Source organism: Apium graveolens, chromosome 5 (genome assembly GCF_009905375.1).
Source record: "Apium graveolens cultivar Ventura chromosome 5, ASM990537v1, whole genome shotgun sequence".
Taxonomy (NCBI): domain Eukaryota; kingdom Viridiplantae; phylum Streptophyta; class Magnoliopsida; order Apiales; family Apiaceae; genus Apium; species Apium graveolens.
This window is the reverse complement of record NC_133651.1, coordinates 38149505-38173922: the sequence shown is the minus strand read 5'-3', so window position 1 is coordinate 38173922 and position 24418 is coordinate 38149505. Positions and strand designations below refer to the sequence as shown.

At 40.3% G+C, this 24418-nt stretch overlaps 1 protein-coding gene across 1 annotated transcript; it reads right to left on the bottom strand.

Moving 5' to 3' along the window:
* Positions 1-10960: 10960 nt before the first annotated feature.
* Positions 10961-24386, bottom strand: LOC141723860 (F-box protein At5g07610-like). The gene is made up of 2 exons (XM_074525791.1): positions 22808-24386; positions 10961-11359 (listed from the first exon to the last, which is right to left on the bottom strand). The coding sequence occupies exon 1, from the start codon at positions 24107-24109 to the stop codon at positions 22859-22861; it is 1251 nt and encodes a 416-aa protein (XP_074381892.1). The 5' UTR covers positions 24110-24386; the 3' UTR covers positions 10961-11359; positions 22808-22858.
* Between the last annotated feature and the right edge of the window lie 32 nt (positions 24387-24418).

Genomic DNA, 24418 nt, shown 5'->3' with positions numbered 1-24418 from the left:
CCCGGATCTGGTTCTGCAGATATTGAGGGGGGAGCCAAATCTTCTGTTCCCCAGAACATCCCGAATCCGGGCCATGAGTATGAGCCTGAGGTCCAGGAGATCCCGGGCCGTGACGATCCTCCAAGGAAGAAAAGGAAGTTCGTCCCAACCAAGCCCCCCCGGGGCAAAGCTGTGGTCTCCAACCGGGTCATCTGTGACTCGGAAGGGAAAGGCCCGGATGGAGAGGCCGTGAAGATAGGAACCAAATCTTTGGTCGACTAGCCGGGTTCATGTCCAGTATCCCTTCTGAAGATGACTGGGAGGAGGTCGAGGGATACAGCATGACTGCTGCCTTGAAGAGGGTAACCGGGCAATGGGGGTAGGTAATTATTGAATTTCCGAGTTTTTAGTTCCGGATTGTGTCCCCCAATTTTGTTTCTGTACTTAGTTTCTTCCTTGCCTTTTTCCAGCTTGGGAGCGCCATATCCATCTGCTCGGACGTCGCTTTTACAGAGATCCGGGAGGCCAACAACCGGACTAGTGCTGAGAAGTTACGGGTTGAAGGTTTAAAGGGTGAGCTGGAGGAGGCCCGGGAGAGCTTCCAGGTTGTTGAATCCGGATTGAAGGAGAAGTTGAAGGAAGAGCAGGATCGGGCTGATGGTCTTGCTAAGGAGGTGGAGAAGATGAAGGCCGAACTTGCTGCCAAGGAAGATTTGAATAAGGAGGCCATAATTGCTGAGTTTAAGGCCAGTGATGTTTATGACTTTGAGGTTGCCCAAGCCGGGGTGCCCGAGGTTCGCAGATCCTGGATCGTTGCTGAACTGCACATCAAAACCGATCCCTTGGCGAACTGGGACTGCTTCATCCGGGAGTTCCCTGTAGCGAAGTCAGCTGTCGAGCAGGGCCAGGGTGAACCAGAACCCTATGACGGCCCTAGCCCCAGTTTCCTCTAGATCCGGATCAGCTTTGCTAAGCTTCTCGGGCCCAGCCCCTGTAATTTCTTTTTCTAGGATTTCCAATTCTCGTACTTTGATTTGAACTATTTGTAATATTTGGATTTGTTCCGGATTGATGGCAATCCGAATTCTGCTTTAAATTTTACTTCTGTTGCCTTGTACTTTCCTTCCTTTGTAGAAAATATTTGCTTGTCTTCCAGTCCGGGTAGGACACTTCATCCGGTAGTTTTTGCTTTTATGAGCAATCCGGATCCTGGCTCTATTGCACAAGTGATCCTGATCCGGGCTGTGGCTATGGCCCCCAACCCGGATTGGGTTTATATCCGGGTTGTTCCGGGAATGAAGCCTTATCCAGGTTGACTTTGCTTCTCTTATGGTATATCAATCTGGATTCTAATGCTTTCCGGGTTGATTTTTGCTTTTGTTATGGTATATCAATCCGTATTCCAATGCTTTCCGGGTTGATTTTTGCTTTTATTTTCAACCCAGATTCGAATGCTTTTAAATTTGCTTTCAATCCGGGTATGATACCAACCCGAATTGATGTTTGCTTATTTGCTTTATGTACTTAGAAAATAATCCGAGTACATAATGGTTGTTTTCAACCCGGATTCAAATGCTTACTCGGGTTGATTTTTTGCTTTTGAATTTGCTTTTGATCCGGGTATGTGCCATATCCGGATTGATGATTGCTCTATTTACTTAGAAATTTTCTAAGCAAATAGTTGTTACTTTTGTTTTTTGCTTCGAACCTGGTTATAAGACTATATCTGGATTATTTTTTGCTTTCTTTACTAGTAATTTTAAAAGTAATAACTTTCTAAGAAAGGAAAATTCTTTTCATTGACTTGAAATTTTCTTCATACAAAATATAGGATCATAAATTGGTTGCTTGCCATAGGCTACAAGTTTTGGTTGCTTTTGGTTGCTTCTTCTACAGGTAAAATTTTCTGAGCCCGAGTCCATGCCAAGTGTTTGGGATCTCGGATTCATCCATATTCATGAGCTTATATGTGTCTGGCCTTAGAACTTCCTTGACTTTGTATGGGCCTTCCCACCTTGGCATTAACTTCCCAGTTTTGGTAGGGTCTGAGGCTTCCGTGTCTCGAAGAACCAGGTCTCCAACTTGGAAGTTTTTGACCCGGGACTTTTTGCTGAAGTGCTCTTTAGTTTTTTCCTTATACTTCTCCATCCTTGCCACCGCCTGGTCTCAGATTTCATCAATTAGCTCAATATTTGTTCTGAGCCCCTCCTCATTTTCTATTTCATCAAAATTGATTGCTCGATGGGAGAGGGATCCTACTTCGATTGGTAGCATAGCTTCAGTTCCATAAGCCAGCTTGAAGGGGGTTTCTCCTGTGCTTGCTCGGGGGCTTATTCTGTATGCCCAGAGTATATTAGGCAGCTCTTCTGGCCATTTGGTTTTACTTTCCCTGAGCCTCTTCTCGATCCCCCATAGAAGTATTTGATTGGTTACTTCAACTTGGCCATTCCCTTGAGGGTAGGCTACAGATGATTTCTTGTGCCGGATACCCCGCTCTTGAAGGTAGGATTCAAATTCCGATCCAACGAACTGTGGCCCATTATCTGAGATCAGTACTCTCGGGATTCCGAACCTCATCAGGATGTTGTCCATGAATTTGATGCAATCTTGCTGGTTTATTGTTCTCATGGCCTTTGCTTCTACCCATTTTGTCATGTAATCAATTGAGACTAGCAAGTACCTGAGGTCTCATTTGGCCCTGGGGAAGGGTCCCATGATATCAATGCCCCATACAGCAAATGGGATTGGTGACAAGACAGAAGATGGTAGGACTGGGCTCATCCGGGTGACATTGCTGAAGATTTGGCATTCTTTGCATTTTTTTACAAAATCTATTGCATCCTGGTGAATAGTTGGCCAGTAGTACCCTTGTCTTATGATCTTGTGAGCTAGGGCCTTTGCGGACATATGATCCCCGCATATTCCTTCGTGAACTTCCATCAGACAGTATTGTGCCTCCCCTGGGCCAATGCACCGTAGAATTGAGGATGAGAAGGTCCAACGATAGAGTATGCCCTCTTCAATGAAGAATTTTGCTGCCTTGGCTTTTAACCTTTGAGCCTTCCCTTTGTCTTTCGGGAGCTCTCCCTTCTCCAAGTAGTTGATGAATGGAGTCATCCAATTCGGGTTGTTGTCTATTTCCATGACCTCTTTAGATTCTATGTTTGGTCTCTGTAATTCTTTGAAGTAGACGGAGTAATCCAGATCTGACGAGTTTTGGACAAGTTTAGATAGTGTATCAGCCTCTGAATTCTCCTCTCTGCAGATTTGAATTACTTGTGTTTTTGGTATGAAGGCGAGGTAGCTTTGGACCAGAGCCTGGTACTTGGCTAGAACTGGTTCCTTGGCTATCTACTCGCCGTTTGTTTGCTTTACTACGAACTGCGAGTTGCTATAGATTTTAAGATCCTGGATCCTGAGGGTTTTTGCTAGCTTCAATCCTGCTATCAGGGCTTCATATTCCACTTGGTTGTTTGTTGCTGAAAAGCCAAAGGAGATTGTTGTTTGGACTGTTTCTGGGTTTTTTATGATGAGTCCAGCTCCTGATCTCTCATTTGTTGATGAACCATCGACTTTGAGAGCCCAGGCTCCTGTGTCTTGATTAGTGGCAATGCTTATGGGCATAGGCTCTTCTTCCGGGAAGTTGCATTCTATGATGAAGTCAGCTAGAGCCTGGGCTTTGATTGCTGTTCTTGGGGTGAAACTCAAATTGAATTGACTTAGCTCGACCGCCCAATTTACCAATCTTTCTGAGATATCTGGCTTGTGTATTATCTTCCTTGGGGGTTGTTTAGTTACTACCCGTATCTCCCTTCCCTGGAAGTAGTGCCTGAGCTTCCTTGATGCTGTGACCAAGGCAAAAGCAAACTTTTCCAGTCTTGGATATCGGGTCTCTGCATCTTTTAGCACTTGGCTCACATAATAAACTGGTTGCTGTTTGCCATTTTCTTCCCTGATCAGGGCTGCTCCAACTGCCAGGGCCCCTGCTGATAGGTAAAGGGATAGGGGCTCCCCGGGTTGGGCTTTGGTTAACACAGGGGGTTGAGAGAGGTACCTTTTAATTTCTTCAAATGCGTTTTGGCATTCCGGGCTCCACTTAACTTCTTTCTTGTTGGTTGCTCCTTTTAAAAGGTCAAAGAACGGTAGGCATCTCTCGGCTAGCTTTGAGATAAATCTTCTGAGTGCTGCCAGTGACCCTGCTAGCTTCTGCACATCTTTTTGTGTTCTGGGAGGTTTCATCTCCTGGATTGCCTTTATCTTTTCTGGGTTGGCTTCAATTTCCCGGTTGCTTATCATGAATCCAAGAAATTTTCATGCCCCTACTCCAAATGTGCAATTTTCTGGATTGAGCCTGAGTGAGTATTTTCTCAAGTTGTCAAAGCATTCCCTTAGGTCTCCTATGTGACCGGGGATGCTTGTGGACTTTGCAATCATGTCGTCAACGTAGGATTCCAGGTTCCTTCCAATCTGGTCTTTGAAGATTTTATTCATTGCCCTTTGGTAGGTTGTTCCCGCGTTAGTCAATCCAAAAGGCAGCATCACATAGGCATGACCGCCTTGTGGGTGATGAAGGTTGTCTTTAGGATATCCTTTGGATTCATCTTTATTTGGTTGTACCACGAGTAGGCGTCCATGAAACTCAGCATTACGTGCCCGGATGTTGCGTCGATCAATTGATCAATATTTGGCAAGGGGTAGGGGTCTTTGGGGCATGCACTGTTCAAGTCGGTATAGTCGATACACATTCTCCATTTCCCGTTTGCCTTTTTTACCATCACAACATTTGCCAACCATTCCGGGTACTTGACTTCGCATATTATCCCAGCTTTGAGTAGTTTCTCAATTTCTTCTTCTATTGCTTTCTGCCTTTCTGGGGCAAAATTTCTTCTCTCTTGACTGGTTTCCTCTCGGGGTTGACGTCCAAGTTGTGCATTGCTAAGGATTCATCCAATCCGGGCATGTCTCTTGGGGTCCAAGCAAATATATCAGAGTACCCTTGGAGTAATGATACCATGTCTTTTCTGAAGTTAGATTCGAGCCCAGATCCTATCTTTACCTTCTTAGAAGGTTCGCTTGCATTGATCAGAATTGTTTCCGTTTCTACAGCGGCCTCTATCTTGGAGTGATCCATATTTGATACCAATTGCTGGATCCGGGCGTCTGCATTCTTCTTCATATAGATCTGACCCTGGGCTGTCATCTCTTTTTGGTTGCTTTCCCCTACTTCACTTATTTCAGGGTAGGTTGCTTGCACAGTAGGATTGGCCTGGCCAAGGCCTAGGCTTAATTCAATCTCTGCTGTGACTTGGCTGCTTTTTTGCTCTTTTGAGCTTGGTTTGGTTGCTTTTGGATCTTGGAGGGATTCTATTATCTGGACTTCTTTTCTCGCATCATCCCTTGAGTGGGGGCGATGTTTCTTAATACTTTGCTGTTTTTAAAGTACTGCGGCCTTCTCCTTGTTATCTTGATGAGTTTCCGCCATTACCAGAGCTTGGCTATAACATCTTTCCGCGATCTCATAGTCTCCCTTGATTTACTGAAGATCCATTGTCTATCAGCATCCTTTTTACTTCATTATCAAAGATGTCAAGTGTCACTACCAAAGCTTCATTGTGGTTTGGGTTGACCCCTTCATAATCTTTGCTGCTGAATGAGATCAGCATCTCCGGGTAGGATTGGATGGAGAGTACTTCATCTCCTGAGCCTGGGCTCCTAGGGGGAGTGTGTGACCCTCCTAGGACCACATTTACTATATTCTTTCCTTTCCTTTGCCTTTCTTCTTTCTGATTTGCCTCCCGGGAGATGTACTGATTTAAGTTGCCCTTCTTAACTTGGTCTTCAATGAAGTATTTGAGGGAGAGACAATTTTCAGTTTTGTGCCCATGGGTTTCATGATAGTCGCATTGCCTGTTGTAAGGCCTGCTCTCTGGGGGAGTCTGCATGGGCTTTGGTGGGTAATAAAATGGCTTTCCCTTCATCTCCTTCAGTATTTTTTCCCGGGTCCTGTTCAGTGGTGTCCAGTCTGGCTCTTGCCTAGGCTCTCTGGCTTGCCTAGGTGGACCAGGATCGATTTTAGATTCCTTCTTAGGACCCAGTCTTTGAAATATTGGAGTGTTTTGCACAACATTGGTCTGCTGTGTTTGGTTGCTTTGTTTGAATTTCTTCTCCTGATGGTAACCCCCTTTCGGTCGGTCATCAGAAGTTTTGTTCCTGGACCCTCCATTCCGAGTCATTCTCATCGCCTGGAGAACGTCTGTTTCCTTTATGAACCGGGCAGCCATAGAGTAGGCAGGGGCTAGGCTTTGTGGCTCTTTGTTTATCAACTCTACAATATACCTCTCATTGTGTTCTGGATCCAGGTTCCTCCGGAATATGCTTAGAGCCTCCCTCTCATCAAGATTCGAGACTTTGTTGATGGCTTCCTGGAATCTCCGCATATAAGTTGAAAGTGCGTCGTTATCATATTGGTGGATTGTTTCCAGGTGGCACATGTGCATTTCATGTGTCTTATTGGCTCTGAATCTTCTAAGGAAAGATCCCCTGAACTCTTTCCAGGAGTGAATGCTTATTGATGGGGTCCTGCTGAACCATCTTTGAGCCCCCCCTTTGAGAGTCGAGGCGAAGAATCTGGATTTGGTTAGGACGTTGTAGTAATATATCTGAGCTATCTGTTCGAAATAATTGATGTGCTCTTCCTGATCCCCCAATCCATCGAACGAGTCAAAATTGTAATGCTTGAGATTTTTCTGTCGAGGGATGGCTTTTAGGGAGTGACTGAAGGGTGTGAGGGTCTCCCCAACTTCCAATCCGGAATCTTTTTCCATTTTTCTCTGGAGCTCATAAATCATGTCTTTTAGGTCCTTCTGCCCCTCCTCTTCGTCGTCAGAAATGAGGTCGGGGGTAGGGTCCCTCTGAGTTCTTTTTCCTTTTGTTTTAGCCAAGAGACTCTCCTCTTCCAACTGCATCCTTTTCTGAATTTTTTGCTCAAGCTTTGCCTCTTCTTCCCTTCTTATCTGTTCCCTCATTTCTTCCAACTTTTTCTTTCTGGTTGCTTCTGTCTCCTTCTTACTAGGTTCTTTTTTATTCTTTTTTGCCTTAGTTCTGATTCGGTCAAAGACAGATCTCCTGGATTGCTGAGAATCCCCGGACTCTTCTTGCTCATCATCTTGTTCATATTCTATCTGAGCCCGGGCTTGTTCATCCCTGTAGAGTCTTATTGCTTCGGCCAGTTCATGGCTTGTTAAGTTGGCCATATGCTCCTCTGCGACTGGAACATTGGTGTACTTGTACTGATTGAGCTCTATGACATTTCTGGCATCCCGGGGTGTTAGTAGCCTTTCCAAGACTGGGGTATGCTGCGTCAATGGTTGCTCCTGGAGGGTCTCTCGGTCTCCCCCAGGTTCATGAGCCTGAGAGTGGTCCTGATCCTGGACCTGGGTACTGGCGGATGGCCTACCAACCGTACTTTTCCCTGCTCTTTCCATTATCACAATTGTACAAACAACTGACCAAGATTTGAGGCTAAAAATATGGATCTAAGGTTGCTTTTTTGAAGATTACAAAAAAACTCCAGAATAACACCAAACAAACTTTCTAGGCTTTGCTAACAATACTACTGAACAAGAACAGCAGGCTCTAGAACACAAAGACAATATGCAAACTAAAGCAGATCTGGGTTTTAAAACTATCAAAACTATCAAACCCCAGGCTTCAAGACTATCAAGATTATCAAACTCCAAACAATCAAGATTAACAAACGAGAGCGGGCTCACACAAACGTGGCCTAAAGTAATGAGCTCACACAAACGTAACTAAAATGAACATTCTTATTCAAGAGAGGGTATGGTTGCTTTTGTTCTTACAGGTTTAAGATGTGGACTCTCTTAAGAGTTTACTGATGAAGGTGAATCCAGGGGCACCGAGACCCAATGATGGAGCCCCCTCCTTCTAGCGCCAAATGATAACTCTGGTTAGCGTGCGGCTCCGTCCGACGACGTTCTTGGACCATCTGGGTATAAATGAGGTGTGACTGCTGGTTGGGTATCTGCAAAACAACACCGGAAGGGGGGTTTGGCTCCCACGGCGCCTCCGGTATAAGAATAAGAATAGGGTTTTGGAGAAGACGAAGATGTATGTATATAATAGAAAGGTTGTTGTGTGTATATATGGATGTGAGAGAGTGAGTGTGCAAGAGTGTGAATGTTTTTCTAACCCCTAAACTATTCATCTTTGGGGGTATATATAGCCCAAAGGTAGGGTTTAGGGGTTGTTACCTCTAGATCAAGGTCGTTGGTTTTTGGGGGTGGAGAACGCCTGGCTTGGGTGGATTGCCTACACGTGTCCAGGGACGACCACCTCCAGGGTGTCCTAACGGCCTTCTGACACGCGCCGTGTTTGTCTGATATGTTGGTTGTTGATAGTTGTCACCGTCACGTGCCCATGTACCCTTCATTGGCGGGTTGTGGAGTGTACATGTGTTAGATGGGACCCCCCTCATGCTGATCTTGGTCCTGGTCCGGATCCAGGTAAGCAGGTGCTTCAGGTCATGGGCTGGATCCTGGTGAGCAGGTGATCCAGGTCATGGGCTGGATCCTGGTGAGCAGGTGATCCAGGACATGGGCTGGATCCTGGTAGGCAGGTGATCCAGGTACCGGGTTGAATCCGGGTTGGGAGATGATCCAGGTCATGGGTTGGCCCCGGGCCCGGTCTCTCCACTTGATTATTCTGGGAGAAGGGGGTCTTGGTCCATCGATTGAGCCTGATACCCTTTAGGTCCAGGTTGGATCCTAGCCAGGTTGCTTATACCCTATCAGATACAATGTATAAAAATTCCGAAGGACCAATCATCAACATTTTCCAGACTGAAGTCTACACTGAAGTCCCAAATTATCATTTTGACACTCCTAGTCACGATATTGTAACGTATAACCTTACCAGGTATTTCCGGTACCAAGAATGGATCCTCCCGGAAATTCCCTCTTCTAATAAGTAAAAGCACATCAATTGTATGATCGTTTTTATCATGAATTATAGCCTTATTATGTTTGGTCATCTCAGGGAACACTTTGGAGATTGGATCAAGATCAATTTGGAACCTGACAAACCATCCCAAGTAATCACTCATCATCTCGGTAAGTGAAGTGGCATACTGACAAGTCTCGGTAAAATACAAATGGCCTTCAGATTCCCCAAAATACAAACCCCTTAGATCTGAACTCACACCGGTAGGAGGCCTTGGAAATGCTTCTAAGTTCTAACCTTTCATCGTCCACACTAAAGCACAAACAATCAGAAAAAGTCGAATCTAATTCTGATTTGTAGTTCAATCTACTTAATCAATGAATACATCCATTCCAATACAAACTGCCAATGAAATTTACTCTTGAGAGTGGAGTAAAACACTGTAAAGACGCCTTCCAAGTCCCGGTTTCAAAGGAGTAACTATAGAAGTTACCAACATAATGTGATGAGAGCTAAATGTAGTATTAAAAACAATAATCTTGTAGTGAATTGACTTGGAAGGATCAAAAGATAAGCCAACATAACGAACCCAATGGGCCAGGAAGATGCTGAGGAAGGGTGTCTAGATGATTGGTAGAGGGGTTATATACATAATACTTTACTTATACAAATCCTTAGGTCTATAAAGGGCAGTAGAACACAATAAGAGGTCATTGCACGATTGTAGAATGCAGATTTTTTCAGGATCAAAAGGGTCGTGAGCAAAAGTGAGGGTTCTGATAGGGAGGGGGTGTTTGGATTGTCTAGAGAAACGAAATAAACTTCATCAGGAGACCTGAGATAAACAGGACGTTGTACGAAGAGACCAGAAGCACGAAGAGGAGGGACTGGATAACGGAGAAGACTAGTGAAGTGGGGAGTGGTGATCAGAAGATGCCATTTTTCCGAAACAGACTTCTAGGAAACGAGTTCTATATAAGGTACACGTAACATGATTAATCAAGAGATCTTCATCCTTTAGAACACAACTTGAGAGCTAGCTGTCCATTTTCTATGCTTCATGCAAACAACTTGTGAGTTTGTTGTGCATCTTCTCCGCCTTGTATCCATAGATTGTAAGAACTAGTGGTGGCCAGTTGGGCGGTCCGTGCGGTTCGGGCCGGGTCGCCGGCGGGTTCGATTCACTGATCCCAGACACTGAACCGGTACTGTCAGGTAACGAATCGGGTTCGGGCCGGGTTTGAACCGTGAAAAGTAGAACCGGATTCGACTCGCGAGTCGTCACTGAGCTCGTGAGCCCGCGAGCCTGGGCGGGTTTGCGTTTCAAAGTTCGGCGATTCAGGAATTGCACAATAATTAAAAAGAAGCAGAAGTGAGATTTATATGGTGTTGGCCCGCAAATAATAAATATATATTCTACCTACCGTCCTCTCTAATTTATTTATTCTGCTCATGTATTAAATGCTTCTAGAAACTAAAAAATGCAGGCTACAAATATGACTAGGCTGCAAAGGATGTAGAAAAAAGATCCTAAACCGTGGACCGTGCCGGGCTGTGCGGGCCGGTCCGGGCTTGGGTTGAACTTTTTTGAATCGTATTCGGGACAGTAAACTTCTACTTTTCTTCGTTGCGGGACAGTTTTTTATAAAGAAAAACTAAAAAAATATTTGTGCAGGTATTCGATGTGGCAGAAGTTTCCTGCATCAAATTCAAGGATTCACAAATGTGGGCGGAGGTGCCATAAAGGCAAGCTTTTGCATCATTGTATCCTGCTGCAAATAATTAGTCCTAATAATCCGATTATATACTTCTATTGTAGTACAAGCATAGAGACAAGTGCATGTGCATACTTGGTTGTCACTATGCACAGATTTATCTTACATATAGAGCTTCATTTATCCTACATATAGAGTTTCGTGTCTGGTAAAAGAAAATCCAAGTCTACATCTCATACCTTAACACACATTCAGACATACAAGATTAAAGGTGAATGCTGTGTGCAAGCTAGTTATATAGTACAGTAGACTCGAATATCATCATAAAAGAAAAATGTAAATAAGGCCCTCTTGTTTACTGTTCACATAAAAACAGGTTTCCATAACAATCATTCTCCTGTCCTATTTTAATTACTACATTTTGTACAAGTATGATATAGGGAAATTCTACATAATTTTCATGTGAATAAGTTTAATTTTATAAATCTCTTGATGGAAAATTTAAAGAGAATGAGTACCCATCAATGTCACCCTCAACACATTACACAATGCTCACGCTCAACACTAGTATTCCCGCTGTAAAACAATCTAATCGAGCACTCTACGTAGCCTTCATCACATTTCAATGTGCTCTTTCATGTAGTTCTCATCCTCCATTTGCCCACCATCTCTTGGCTTATGCTCTTGCAGTTGCGCACTCGCACCTGCACAACAATTTACAACCGGGAGTGTGTAAAGTAGGTACACAAGGTAGGTAGAAAGTAATCCAAAAAAACCATTATTCCGACTTTGAAAGTGATATATGAAAAATTATTGTTTTCACGCCTAGGAGCATCTCCAAAGTTTTTAAAATCACTCCTAAATATAATACAAATTATTGACTCTAAGCAATTTAATATGTATTCATCTCCAACAATATTCTTTATATTCACTCCTTGTATGATTTTATTTAATTGAAAGTAAGAGCATCTCCAATGGGCTCTTTATACACACTCTTAAATCAAAAAATAAAAAGCATTACTTAAAACTGAAGCTCGAAGGGACTCTCACTCTTTAGAACTTTAAGATTTAAGAGTATCTATCTCCTCATTTAGGATCCACTATTAGCTCTTAACTAATGTTTTATTAATAAAATATTCATGTCCACCAATTCTTGCACAACATTTTGTCATAATGGAGGTGATTTATCAATAAATTCTAAATAAAGAGCTAATATGAAGAGCATTATAGAAATTTGACACATTTAGAGCAACCCCAACTAAATCCTTACATAGGCTCTTTAGTCAAATTACGAAGAAATAGAGACAAAATTTGCTTCCAACAAGTTCCTAATAACTTTCTATAACTTTGGGAGCTTCAAATGCATCCTTTGTTGAGGAGTGAATACTCCCTCATAAGTTGTTATTATAGTATTTCCCTCTTTCCAAAGCATTCAACATGAAGGACTTTAGTTATATTTATATATAATTAATTAATAAAAGTAAAGAATCAGGAGTGAGTTTAAGGAGAATTTTTGGAGAAAATGTTGATTTTACCTCCTAGATTGTTAAATAAGAGGTCATTTATTTATATTATTTATAGAGAGAATGGAAGGAGATTGTTAAAATTGCTAATTAATGTGATAACTTGCTGTTGGATTTAATGATTCAAAACTGTAACTGAAATATTGATTAGATAATCTTGTTTTAATGTTGATTGATTGTAGAAATATTTGTAATTGATTAGGCTATTTATTTGGCACTAATCAAGGAAATTTGTCCGAACTCTATATAAAGAGCATTGTGATGAATAAAATTATAAGTTTCTACCAAATAATATATCTCTCCCTCTTGTATCAAATAACAACACTTGCTAAGAGCCAGATTATTTATATTATTTTTAAGAATCAATTAAGAGTCTCTTGGAGATGCACTTAGTTGCATAATTGCAGTCATAAAATTACAAAAGATAACAGGTAGTGCGTTTTTCTTATTAATTTATAATATGATATTACTTAAGAGCAATGTTGTGAAAAGCGCACCTAGGCGCAAAGCAAAGCGCACCCTTAGCGCCTCATATATGTCGAGGCGAAGCAGCTTCAATCAAGCGCACGCTTTTAGCCTTGAAGCACAAAGCGCGCTTAAGCACGAAGCGGTAGAAAAGCGCGCTTAATAAGATATTTAATATTATTGGGCCATTTTTAAGGCCCAAAAGTACTAACTCATAACAAAAAAAAATTGGGTCACTTTTAAAGCCCAAAAGTACCAACCCATAATAAAAAAAAAAGAATTTTAGGCCCAAATAAAAAGGCTATATCAGGCTCTCAGCTTTCAACGACTTTAAAAGGGGAAAACCCTAGCCGTTCTCTCCTCTCAAGATGAAGAGCACCATTCAGCAGTGTGCACAAACCCTAATAATAAATAAAGTAAGTATCTTCTCACTTACTTTCTGTGTCTACATGTTTATATATACATACATATATATGTATATATTATCTTCCTTATCTTCTGCTCCTTGTCCCCATATATAAATATAACCCATACATATTCACATACACATACTTAAAGTTTATTATATAAACTTAAAGTTTACTTATACTTTTTCTTTCAGATTGTTAATTAAAGATGACTAGCAAAGCTATTGATCCCGCTCATAAATATGCCACTCGAAACCCCACATGTTTGTACAAGTTCACGTGCAATTTCGGTGGGAAAGAAACAACAGGAGGAGTTTTTAGAGCAAAAGAATATTTGTCGAAGAAATGCAAAGAGCTGTCCAAAAGTTCCATCAGAGGTGAAAAAAGAGATTGAAGAGTACATGGCTAGAAAAAAGCATGCTAAAGAGGATGAGAAAATACCATTTGAAAATCTGGGATCAGATTCAGAAGAAGATTTAGAGGAGATTGAAATTCTGCAGAAGAGCCTAAAAAAGACATCTGGTACCTCAACTTCAAACCTATAAATGAAGGGGCCACTTGATTTATTGTTGAGACCTCATCCTGAAAAAATGGTTCAAAAGCGTATGGGGCAGACAAGGTTGGATGAAAACGACGCTGTTAAGAAAGAATTAAGGGTCAGGGTGTCTACATGTTTATATATACATATATATATATGTATATATTATCTTCCTTGTCTTCTGCTCCTTGTCCCCATATATAATATATAACCCATACATATTCACATGCACGTACTTAAAGTTTATTATATAAACTTAAAGTTTACTTATACGTTTTCTTTCAGATTGTTAATTAAAGATGACTAGCAAAGCTATTGATCCCGCTCATAAATACGCACTCGAAACCCCACATGTCTGTACAAGTTCACGTGCAATTTCTGTGGGAAAGAAACAACAGGAGGAGTTTTTAGAGCAAAAGAATATTTAATTGGAGGTCGAAGAAATGCAAAGAGCTGTCCAAAAGTTCCATCAGAGGTGAAAAAAGAGATTGAAGAGTACATGGCTGGAAAAAAGCATGCTAAAGAGGATGAGAAAATACCATTTGAAAATCTGGGATCAGATTCAGAAGAAGATTTAGAGGAGATTGAAATTCTGCAGAAGAGCCTAAAAAAGACATCTGGTACCTCAACTTCAAACCTATAAATGAAGGGGCCACTTGATTTATTGTTGAGACCTCATCCTGAAAAAATGGTTCAAAAGCGTATGGAGCAGACAAGGTTGGATGAAAACGACGCTGTTAAGAAAGAATTAAGGGTCAGGGCTTGTACAGCTTTTGCAAGATGGATCTATGACGCTGTATTCCATTCAATGCAGTGAACAACAATAGTTTTGATACGGCAATAGAGGCTATCGAACAATATGGTTCAGGAATGAAGCCACCAACTTACCACGAGGTCAGAGTGCCATTACTGAAGAAAGAAGTGGATACAACAAGAAAGATTATGGCTGAACACAAGAAGGAATGGGAAGCTAATGGTTGCTCGATCATGTCTGATGGTTGGACAGACAAAAACCAGAGGACATTGATTAACATTCTAGTTAACTTTCTTAAAGGAAGCTTCTTCATCGAGTCTATTGATGCATCATCATATTCAAAAACAGGACAAAAGGTTTATGAGCTGCTTTCTCAGTATGTTGAAATGGTTAGGCCGTCAAATGTTTTGCAAATTGTGACAGATAGTGCTTCTAACAATAAGTTTGCTGGACAAATGCTGGAAGCAAAGTATTAACATCTGTTTTGGACGCAGTGCACTGCACACTGCATGGATTTGATATTAGAAGACATTTGCAAAATTGGAAGAATCAAGAAAACATTAGAGAAAGCAATTGCAATGAATTCTTACATTTATAACCATTCTGCAATCGTTAACATGCTAAGGACATTCACCAAACAGAGAGAGTTATTGAGACCTGCCAAGACTCGTTTTGCAACTGCTTTTATCACTTTGAAAAGAATTCACAAGCAAAAAAAGAATTTGAAAAGTATGTTCGTCTCTGAAGTGTGGAACCAAAGCAAATATTCAAAAGAGGCAGCAGATGTTTATGCGCTTACCAGTTTTCATACGTAAGTAGATAATTACTAAGTTATTACATATTTTAAATGTTTCTTAGGCTCTTAGCTTAACAGATGTTTATGTGCTTACTAGTTTTCATTTATATTTCATTTTGCAGCTTCATAGTAAAAAGAGGAACAGACTCCAACAACAAAAACTAAACGATTTAGTATATGTCAAATACAACAAAGCATTGAGACGACACTTTGAATTAAGAGATAAAATTGACCCTATATCACTCCTTGATGTTGATGAAAGCAATGAGTGGTTGGTTGGAAACCTGAACGAGGAATCAGATGAAGATGATGAGCAGGTCTTCTCCGATGATGATGGACTAAATTGGTCAACAGTTGAAAAGGCTTCAGGTTCTAGAGAGCCTGCATATAACTCCAGGTCCCAATCAAAATCAGCCTCAAAGTCTAATAGGGTTCAAAATAACCCCAATCCTTCAAGTTCAAAAAAAAGCAGAGGTAAGAGGCCTCGACGTTTAATAGACGAGGACGAAGAAGAAGAACAGGAGTTTGAATTTGAAGAGAACACTTTAATACATGAAGAAGAGTCATATCAGGATTTTGAAGATGAAGACTTCGATGAAGATGACTTTGGTGAAGATGATTGATAAAATATCTACCTGTTGGGAGCTGGAAGCCTGGAACCTATAAAACATAAATTTTGTGATGCAGGATCTTAGTAAAATGTTATAGTAGATAGCAAAATAGGGATGAACAGAATTCTTAATTATAAATTAGAAAGAATGAAAAGGATAACTAGGCCTCACACCTAAGTTCCAGGCATCACACCCAGAAAACTTAAGTCTCACACTCGAGCATAGAATAGTATTTTTAATATTAATCCCCTCCTCCCAATTACAATGCTAGAATATTAACATATAGGCATCTAGAGTAGCCTCCAAGAAAAAAGCCCCTAACTTGTAGGAACTAAAACAAGGAAAATATTTGGTTTGCATAATTTATGGGATATGTATGATATTTCCCAATTATTATAAGGTAATCTAATCTTTTTCCAAAATCTTTAACAGATTAAAAAAAGATATTTATTTTTCTAAATTCCCCTTATTTCTTCTTGAATAAACTTTTCTGAATCTGTCAGAATTTGCATCATTTCTTCCTGGCTTGGAAAAACTCGACTCCGACGAGTTAAATGCATGGTACTGTTCATAAAGGTTATGATCCAAGCGCTGAAAGTCTTCATCAACAATCCATGTACAATCAGACCATGGTTTATCCTTCCATTTGACGAGATATTTTTGATAGCGACCATCACGAGTTTTAACAATGGTAGTGTCTACAACATCTTCAATTTTGTCTTGACCAGTTGAAGTTGGTGGTAAACGAGCGGGAGAAACTGAATCAACTGCTAAATTGATGATGCCTCCATGATAAAGACTAAGATCTTCAACATCAAAGGTCTTGCTAATTCCCATATCACTTGGCAGATCCACAACATAGGCATTTGCATTAATCTTTTGAATGATTTTATATGGCCCGACACACGTGTACTGAAACTTCTTATATTTGCTATTTAGAAAACGCTCAGGCGTATTACGCACCATAACTTGATCTCCCACTTCAAATTCAGTATGTCTGCGATGCAAATCTACTTGAATTTTATAATTACTGTTACTCGTTGCAATCTTTTGACGCACATCAGCATAAATCTGCTGAATATGTTCAGCAAAGGCCTCCGCATCTGCACTAGGACGACTTGATATCGGCAGCGGAACCAAACCAACTGGCTTATTAGGCTGCATGCCTAACACAATCTCAAAAGGACTGCGACCAGTAGTTCGATTAACTGAGCTATTTTACTCAAACTCGGCCGTTGGCAATATTTGGTCCCAAGTTGTCAATTTATCTCCAACTATACAGCGTAAGAGATTGCCAAGGCTTCTATTGATGACTTTGGTTTGTCCATCAGTTTGTGGATGGTATGCTGAAGAAAATTTTAACCGAGTGCTCATCATTCGCCACAAAGTCCGCCAGAAATAGCTGGTGAATTTGACATCCCGATCAGACACTATTGTTTTAGGCAATCCATGGAGTCGAACGATTTCTTTGAAGAATAATCTTGCATCATGGACCGCATCTAATGTTTTTGAACAAGGAATGAAGTGCGCCATTTTTGAGAAACGGTCTACAACTACAAAGACCGAGTTATGCCCTCGTACTGTTTTAGGCAAACCAAGTACAAAATCCATACTTAAGTCTTGCCACGGTCCATTGGGAATGGGAAGAGGCATATACAATCCTGTATTCTTCCTTGTTCCTTTAGCCATCTGACATGTTCGACATTGCGCAACTACAATGGCTACATCGTGCTTAAGACCTGGCCAATAAAATCTCTCAACCATGGAGATAGTCTTGTCCCTTCCGAAATGCCCGCGGCCATGTAACTCCCAGATGATCTGATCACGAATAGAAGTACTAGGTATGCAAAGACGATTCCCCTTAAACAAATACCCATCATGTACAGAAAAACTAGTATGTACCTGATGTCGTCCCATTGTCATATCATTATAAACATCCCGAAAGTCTTTGCATGTCAAGTATTCATCTTTCAACTTTTCAAAACCCACTACCTGCATTGATATTGTGTTCAACACATATATTACTCGGCTAAGCGCATCAGCGGCCTTATTCTCCACCCCTGTCTTGTGTTTAATGACAAAAGCATACTCTTGTGGAAACTCAACCCATTTTCCATGCTTATGGTTCACTTTCTTCTGACTATTAATGTGCTTCAGGGCTTCGTGGTCATAGTAAAGAACAAACTCTTTATGAATGAGATAATGACGCCAATGCCGAAGTGCTTGTACCACTGCATAAAATTCTTTCTCATAGGTAGTGTACTTTAACTTTGCATCATTAAGCTTCCGACTGAAAAATGCTATTGGGTGGCCTTCTCGGCTTAAAACCCCTCCAATTCCCACATGTGAGGCATCGCAAGCAATCTCCAACACCTTGGAGAAATCTGGTAGTCGCAATACGGGAGCTTGAGTCATGCACTTCTTAATATTTTTAAAAGCCATAGAAGCTGCCGGTGTCCAATTAAATTGTCCCTTCTTCATGCAATCTGTTATGGGGGCCATTATAGTGCTGAAACTCTTAATAAAACGTCGATAAAAAGTAGCCAGACCATGAAAACTACGAACCTCGTGTAATGTTTGAGGAGCTGGCCAGTTCAGAATTGCTGCAATCTTCTCCGGGTCAGCTTTAACACCTTGGGCAGATACCACAAAACCCAAAAATATAACACTAGAGGTGAACATTTTTTCTTGTTGATGTAAAGCTTCTCTTCTCGCAGAACTCTTAGCACTTGCCTTGGATGAGAAAGATGATCTTTGTTCTTGCTATATATCAATATATCATCAAAATATACTACCAAAAAATTACCAATAAAAGGTTGTAAAGTTTGCGTCATTGCCCTCATAAATGTGCTAGGTGCGTTGCACAAACCAAAAGGCATAACCAACCACTCATAGAGCCCATCCTTAGTTTTGAATGCGGTCTTCCACTCATCCCCAGGCCGAACTCGAATTTGATGGTAACCACTTTTTATATCAACCTTTGAAAATATGGTAGCACCAGCCATCATGTCTAGCAAATCGTCAAGGCGAGGAATCGGGAAACGGTACTTGACTGTTATTTTGTTGATTGCTCGACTATCTACACACATACGCCAACTTCCATCTTTCTTTGGTGTTAGAAGAGCCGGAACAACACAGGGGCTTAAACTTTCTCTTATGAATCCTTTTGCCAAAAGATCATTCACTTGTCTGTTTAATTCATCATGCTCTTTAGGATTCAACCTGTAAGCAGGCAAGTTAGGAAGTTGAGCTCCCGGTACAAGGTCAATGGCATGTTGCTAAGTCCGCATTGGAGGTAAAATACTAGGAAGATCATCGGGAGAAATATCTGAAAAATCTTCCAACAGTTCTTTGAGTTCTTTTGGCACAGTTTTAGATGCGTTTTTTATATCTTGGTCCACTTTTCTTGCCACCACCGCATAAATAGCCCCACATTCCATACTTTCATGCAAAAACCTTTTCTTTGTAAGCAATTGGAGTACTTTCCTCTCATCTTTTGGCTGCTGATCAGACTTTTGTGATTTAAGTTTAGGGTTGGCAGCCTTCTTGTCCATATGTTTCTGTCCAACATTTAAGTTGCTGACCTTCATCTTCTTCAACTCATCATGACTTTTAGGTTGAAGTGTAATATCCCTACCCTTCCACAAAGTGATACGTGTTTTCTTTCCCACAATGATAAACATCACAATCAAATAACCAAGGTCGACCAAATAAGATGTGAGTGACATTCATAGGGACAACATCACAATGAATACAATCTTTATAATTGCCGTAACTAATGGGGACTAAACAACGATTAGTTACCGGTATAGAGGTATTGTCAATCCAAGCAACATGATACGGCTGGGGGTGAGGCTCCAATGGAAGCTTGAGTCGTTCCACTGCGGAAGAAGAAATTACATTCATGTAGCTGCCACCATCAATAACCAGCTTCAGTAGGTCCCTTCCACAGTTTACGAGAGTTTGGAAGATTGTGGTTCTTCTCCAATCAGGTTCTTTCACTCTCGGTGCTGCAAGAATACGTCAAACAACCATGGACAGAGAAGTATCTTCCTCTGAATCGACCAAGTCATCAGCAATAAACTGTTGAGAATATTTGACATCATCATCATCACCTTGTTCTTCAGGTTCCACCGCAATATGGAGATTATTTCTAGAAGGACACTGATATGCTTTATGCCCCTTTCCCTCGCAACGAAAGCAACGATCACTGTTATCAACATTCTTTGCTTTCACTCCTCCTCGATTCTGGTTCGGAAAAGTTTTAGTTGTTGGCGGGTTGTTGAGAAATTTTCTTGTGGTATCCTTCACCTGAATACCGACTTTCTTACTATTTGATAAATTCAAATATTCTTCCAGATCCAATGCAATTTGAAACGCATTTTCTACACTATAAGGAGCATACCTTAGCATCTCTTTTCTTATTTCAAATCTAAGAACAGACTTGAACCGTGCCAAACTGTGACGAGCATCTTCCAGAATTTGACATCGAGTCTTAAGTTCATCAAATTTCTGCATGTACTCTGCTATTGTCATTGTGCCTTGCCTTAAACTAACAAGTTGTTCGCATAGTCGGTCCTGATAGTTGGATGGCATATACTTTTCACGAAGTTTTGCCTTCATCTCTTGCCAAGTTGTTATAGGAGTCTGCTTCATCCTTCTAAAATCTGCTTCAACGCCATTCCACCACACCTTCGCAAGATTGACTAACTTCATCTTTAAGTCTAACTCTTCGTTCATTTGACAATCAAAATACTCTTCAATTGCAGAAACCCAATCAACAAAATTTGTTGCATCAAATCGTCCGTCGAAATCTGGAACATCAATTTTTACTTTCTTTGTAATGTCTCCAGCTGTGTCGCGAGGTTCGTAATGACTCCTATTTGTGAAATTTTTGGGCCAATTAAAAGCAAGTGATTGTTGCTTTGTTTTGCCCTCTTCTTTTCTTGGTTCTTTCTCATTATTGAAGCCTCCTTGCGTTTCAGTTTCTCCGGTAACAGCTTCTTTGCCTTCTGAATCCTTGTTTCCTGATGTCTCCCCATCCAATTCATGGTAAATAGGCGGATCTGTAGCAGTGCTGATTTTTGCTTCAACATCCTCTAATCGTGCACTTAAAGTAGTAAGATGTTCCATCATTTGCAACAACAATTCATCACGTTCAAAATAATTAAGTCTACCTCGAAAAGTTTTTCCTGTGCGAGTAGTCATAGCGCTACCAGGCTCTGATGCCACTTCTGATGCAGGATCTTAGTAAAGTGTTATAGTAGATAGCAAAATAGGGATGAACATAATTCTTAATTAATAAATAAGAAAGAATGAAAAGGATAACTAGGCCTCACACCTAGGTTCCAGGCATCACACCCAGAAAACTTAAGTCTCACACTCAAGCATAGAATAGTATTTTTAATATTAATCCCCTCCTCCCAATTACAATGCTAGAATATTAATATATAGGCATCTGGAGTAGCCTCCAAGAAAAAAGCCCCTAACTTGTAGGAACTAAAACAAGGAAAATATTTGGTTTGCATAATTTATGGGATATGTATGATATTTCCCAATTATTATAAGGTAATCTAATCTTTTTCCAAAATCTTTAACAGATTAGAAAAAATATATATATTTTTCTGAATTCCCCTTATTCCTTCTTGAATAAACTTTTCCGAATCTGTCAGAATTTGCATCATTTTGAATTTTAATTTTCCCTCTAAAAGTATTATTTAATATATTATAAAGGATAAATTAAGTTATTTTTGGCTTAAAGTGTGATTTAATATATTTTGAAGTATAAATTATGTTATAAACCTATATACATATATCCTAAATAATAAATAAAAAAATTTGTAAAACATGCGCCTAGCTTCAAAGAAGCGCGCGCCTCGTTTTTGCGCTTTGCGCCTAGGCTCCAGAGAGTTTTGCGCCTCGGTGCGCTTAATGCTTTCGATAACACTGCTTAGGAGTTGGTAGTAGCTCTTAAAATTGAGAGAGATGGGACTTTTAGTGAATATAAGAGCTAGAGTCTCTTAAAGCAAAGAAAATTGACTCCCTCCTCAAATTTCAAATTAAGAGCCAAGATATGAAGGCTTATGGAGATACTCTAACAATGATTCAGAACAGAAAGACAAATAATCATTAGTTTGTAGGTTCAAGCAAGCCATTGTCAAAGGTTCCATTTTTATACATCTTACACTTGGGTTTTTTCACACGCAAGCGCGCTCATCACACACACGCGTAATATTCAACTAAACATTATAAATATTAAAATTAACATATTAGAGATGTTAACGATATTCCAAATTTGGTTTAGCTAAAGGTACAATTTTAAACGGGATTGCCTTTTGTCGGTATTCATATATGTATGTACACTTTTCTCTTATTCTAGTGATCTGATCTAGTTCAACTACAACCTGCCATTGCTAGCTTTACTCATCCCAAACTGGTCCAACATTGTCCCAAAATGCCATGTAATAGTGAAATGCGAGGGTAACCCACAACAACAAAAGCTTGCATCACCAAAGACACTTCAACAAACAACTTCGTTGCATATTTTCTCACGCTACTTAATATGTTCTTCTATTGTTTTTACAAGAAGATATAATCCACCATTATCTTTATTTCATCCTTTTCCATTGACTTGCAACTAATTTCTAATTTTTTATACTGACTTGTATTCTTGACTAAACATACAAGAAATCAAAAAAGATCGGAGCAAAAGCGAAGGCGCCGTCAAAAGGGCACCATGTGTAATCCTATTCTAAAATATATACACCTTACACATGTAAATTATGTAAAACATAATAAATTAACAAACAATAACATATTATAAGAAAATTATTATAGCTCAATGAACATTTGAAGTCATACTAACAAAAAAGAGATAGTGAAACCAAATGAAGGAAATTTTATAACATCAACAATATGAGAAAACAAATTAACTTGCATGCCACTAGGTTGGTAGAGATAGGCAAAAACACAGACCAGAAAAATTTTAAAATAAATAAATTCTGCACAAATAGTGAAACAGTGAAAGTTACTACTTGCATCTATAAATAGAACATTACCAAATCAATCATGCTGCAATTCTAGCACCTTGACCAACAGCTACGTTGAAACTACACAGATTCAATGTATTGCCACACTTGCAAATTTCCAAAGGACCACTCATCAACATTTTCCAGACTAAAGTCCCATATCATTTTGACGCTCCTGGTCACGAGATTGTAACGTATAACCTTACCAGGTACTTCCAGTGTCAAGAATGGATCCTCCCGGAAATTCTCTCTTCTAATAAGTGAAAGCACAGCAACTGCATAATCGTTTCTATCATGAAATATAAACTTTTGTTTGGTCATCTCAGGGAAAACTTTGGAGATTGGATCAAGATCAATTTGGTACTTGACAAACCACCCCGAGTAATCACTCTTCATCTCATAGAAGATAAGTGAAGTGGCATATGGACAAGCCTCGATAAAATGCAAATGGCCTTCAGATTCCCCGAAATATAAACTCCTCCTTGAAGCTGACCTCACACTAGTAGGAGGCCTTGGAAATGTTTCTAACCTTTCGTCGTCCACATTAAAGCATAAACAATCAGAAACAGTAGAATGTGGTTCTGATTTGTAGTTCAATTTACTTAACCAATGAATACATCCATTCAAATACACTCCGCCACTGATGTTTGCTCCTGGAGGTGGTGGAGTAAAACACTGTAAAGAGGCCTTCCAAGTCCCGGTTTTAGAGGAGTAAATATAAAAGTTACCAACATAATGTGATGGAGAGCTATATGTAGTATCAAAAGCAATAATCTTGTAGTGACTTGACTGGGAAGGATCAAAACATAAGCCGACATAACGAACCCAATGCCCACTGCCAGGAGGATGCTCAGGAAGGGTGTCTAGATGATTGATAGAGGGGTTATATACATAATACTTACGCAATTCCTTAGGTCTATAGAGGGCAGTAGAACACAATAAAAGGCCATTGCAGGATTGTAAAATACGGATTTTTTGAGGATCAAAAGGGTCATGAGCAAAAGTGAGGGTTGTGAACGGGGAGGGGGTGTTTGGATTGTCTAGAGAAATGAAATAGACTTCATCACGAGGAGACCTAAGACAAACGGGACGTTGTAGGAAGAGACCAGAGGCACGAAGAGGAGGGACTGAATTACGGACGAGGCTAGCGAAGTGAGGAGTGGTGACGAGAGAATGCCATTTTTTCGAAACAGACTTCAAGGAAGCGAGTTGTATGTAAGGTAGCCGTAACAGGATTAATGTTAATAGATGTTCCTGGTCTAGAACAATTTCTTGAGAGGAGAATCTAAGTTCAGTCCTAGATGCACATCTTCTAAGCCACGTCATATCCATACTGTTTTTCGACTATAGCCTTACAATTTCAGTATCGAACCCAGGATAACTTAACCCCTATCCAATCGTAATAAAAATATATTAATCAAAATCTAAAATAGAGTAATACGAAGTTTGCAGATACCTCCTCAAATTAAGAAGGATAGATCCAGTTTGATTGAGTTTCAAAATAGAACAGCTCAATCCCCTAAATAATTTAACAATTTCTCATCTTCGAAAAGTACGCTTGACTCCTTGAAAACACCAAAATTAGAGAGAGGGAAGGAGAGATGGGAGTCAATTAAGAAAAGGGGATTTGGTTTAATTTTA

Coding starts and splice junctions, on each gene's coding strand:
- LOC141723860 (XM_074525791.1), bottom strand. CDS start 24,109: ATGGATATGACGTGGCTTAGAAGATGTGCATCTAGGACTGAACTTAGA.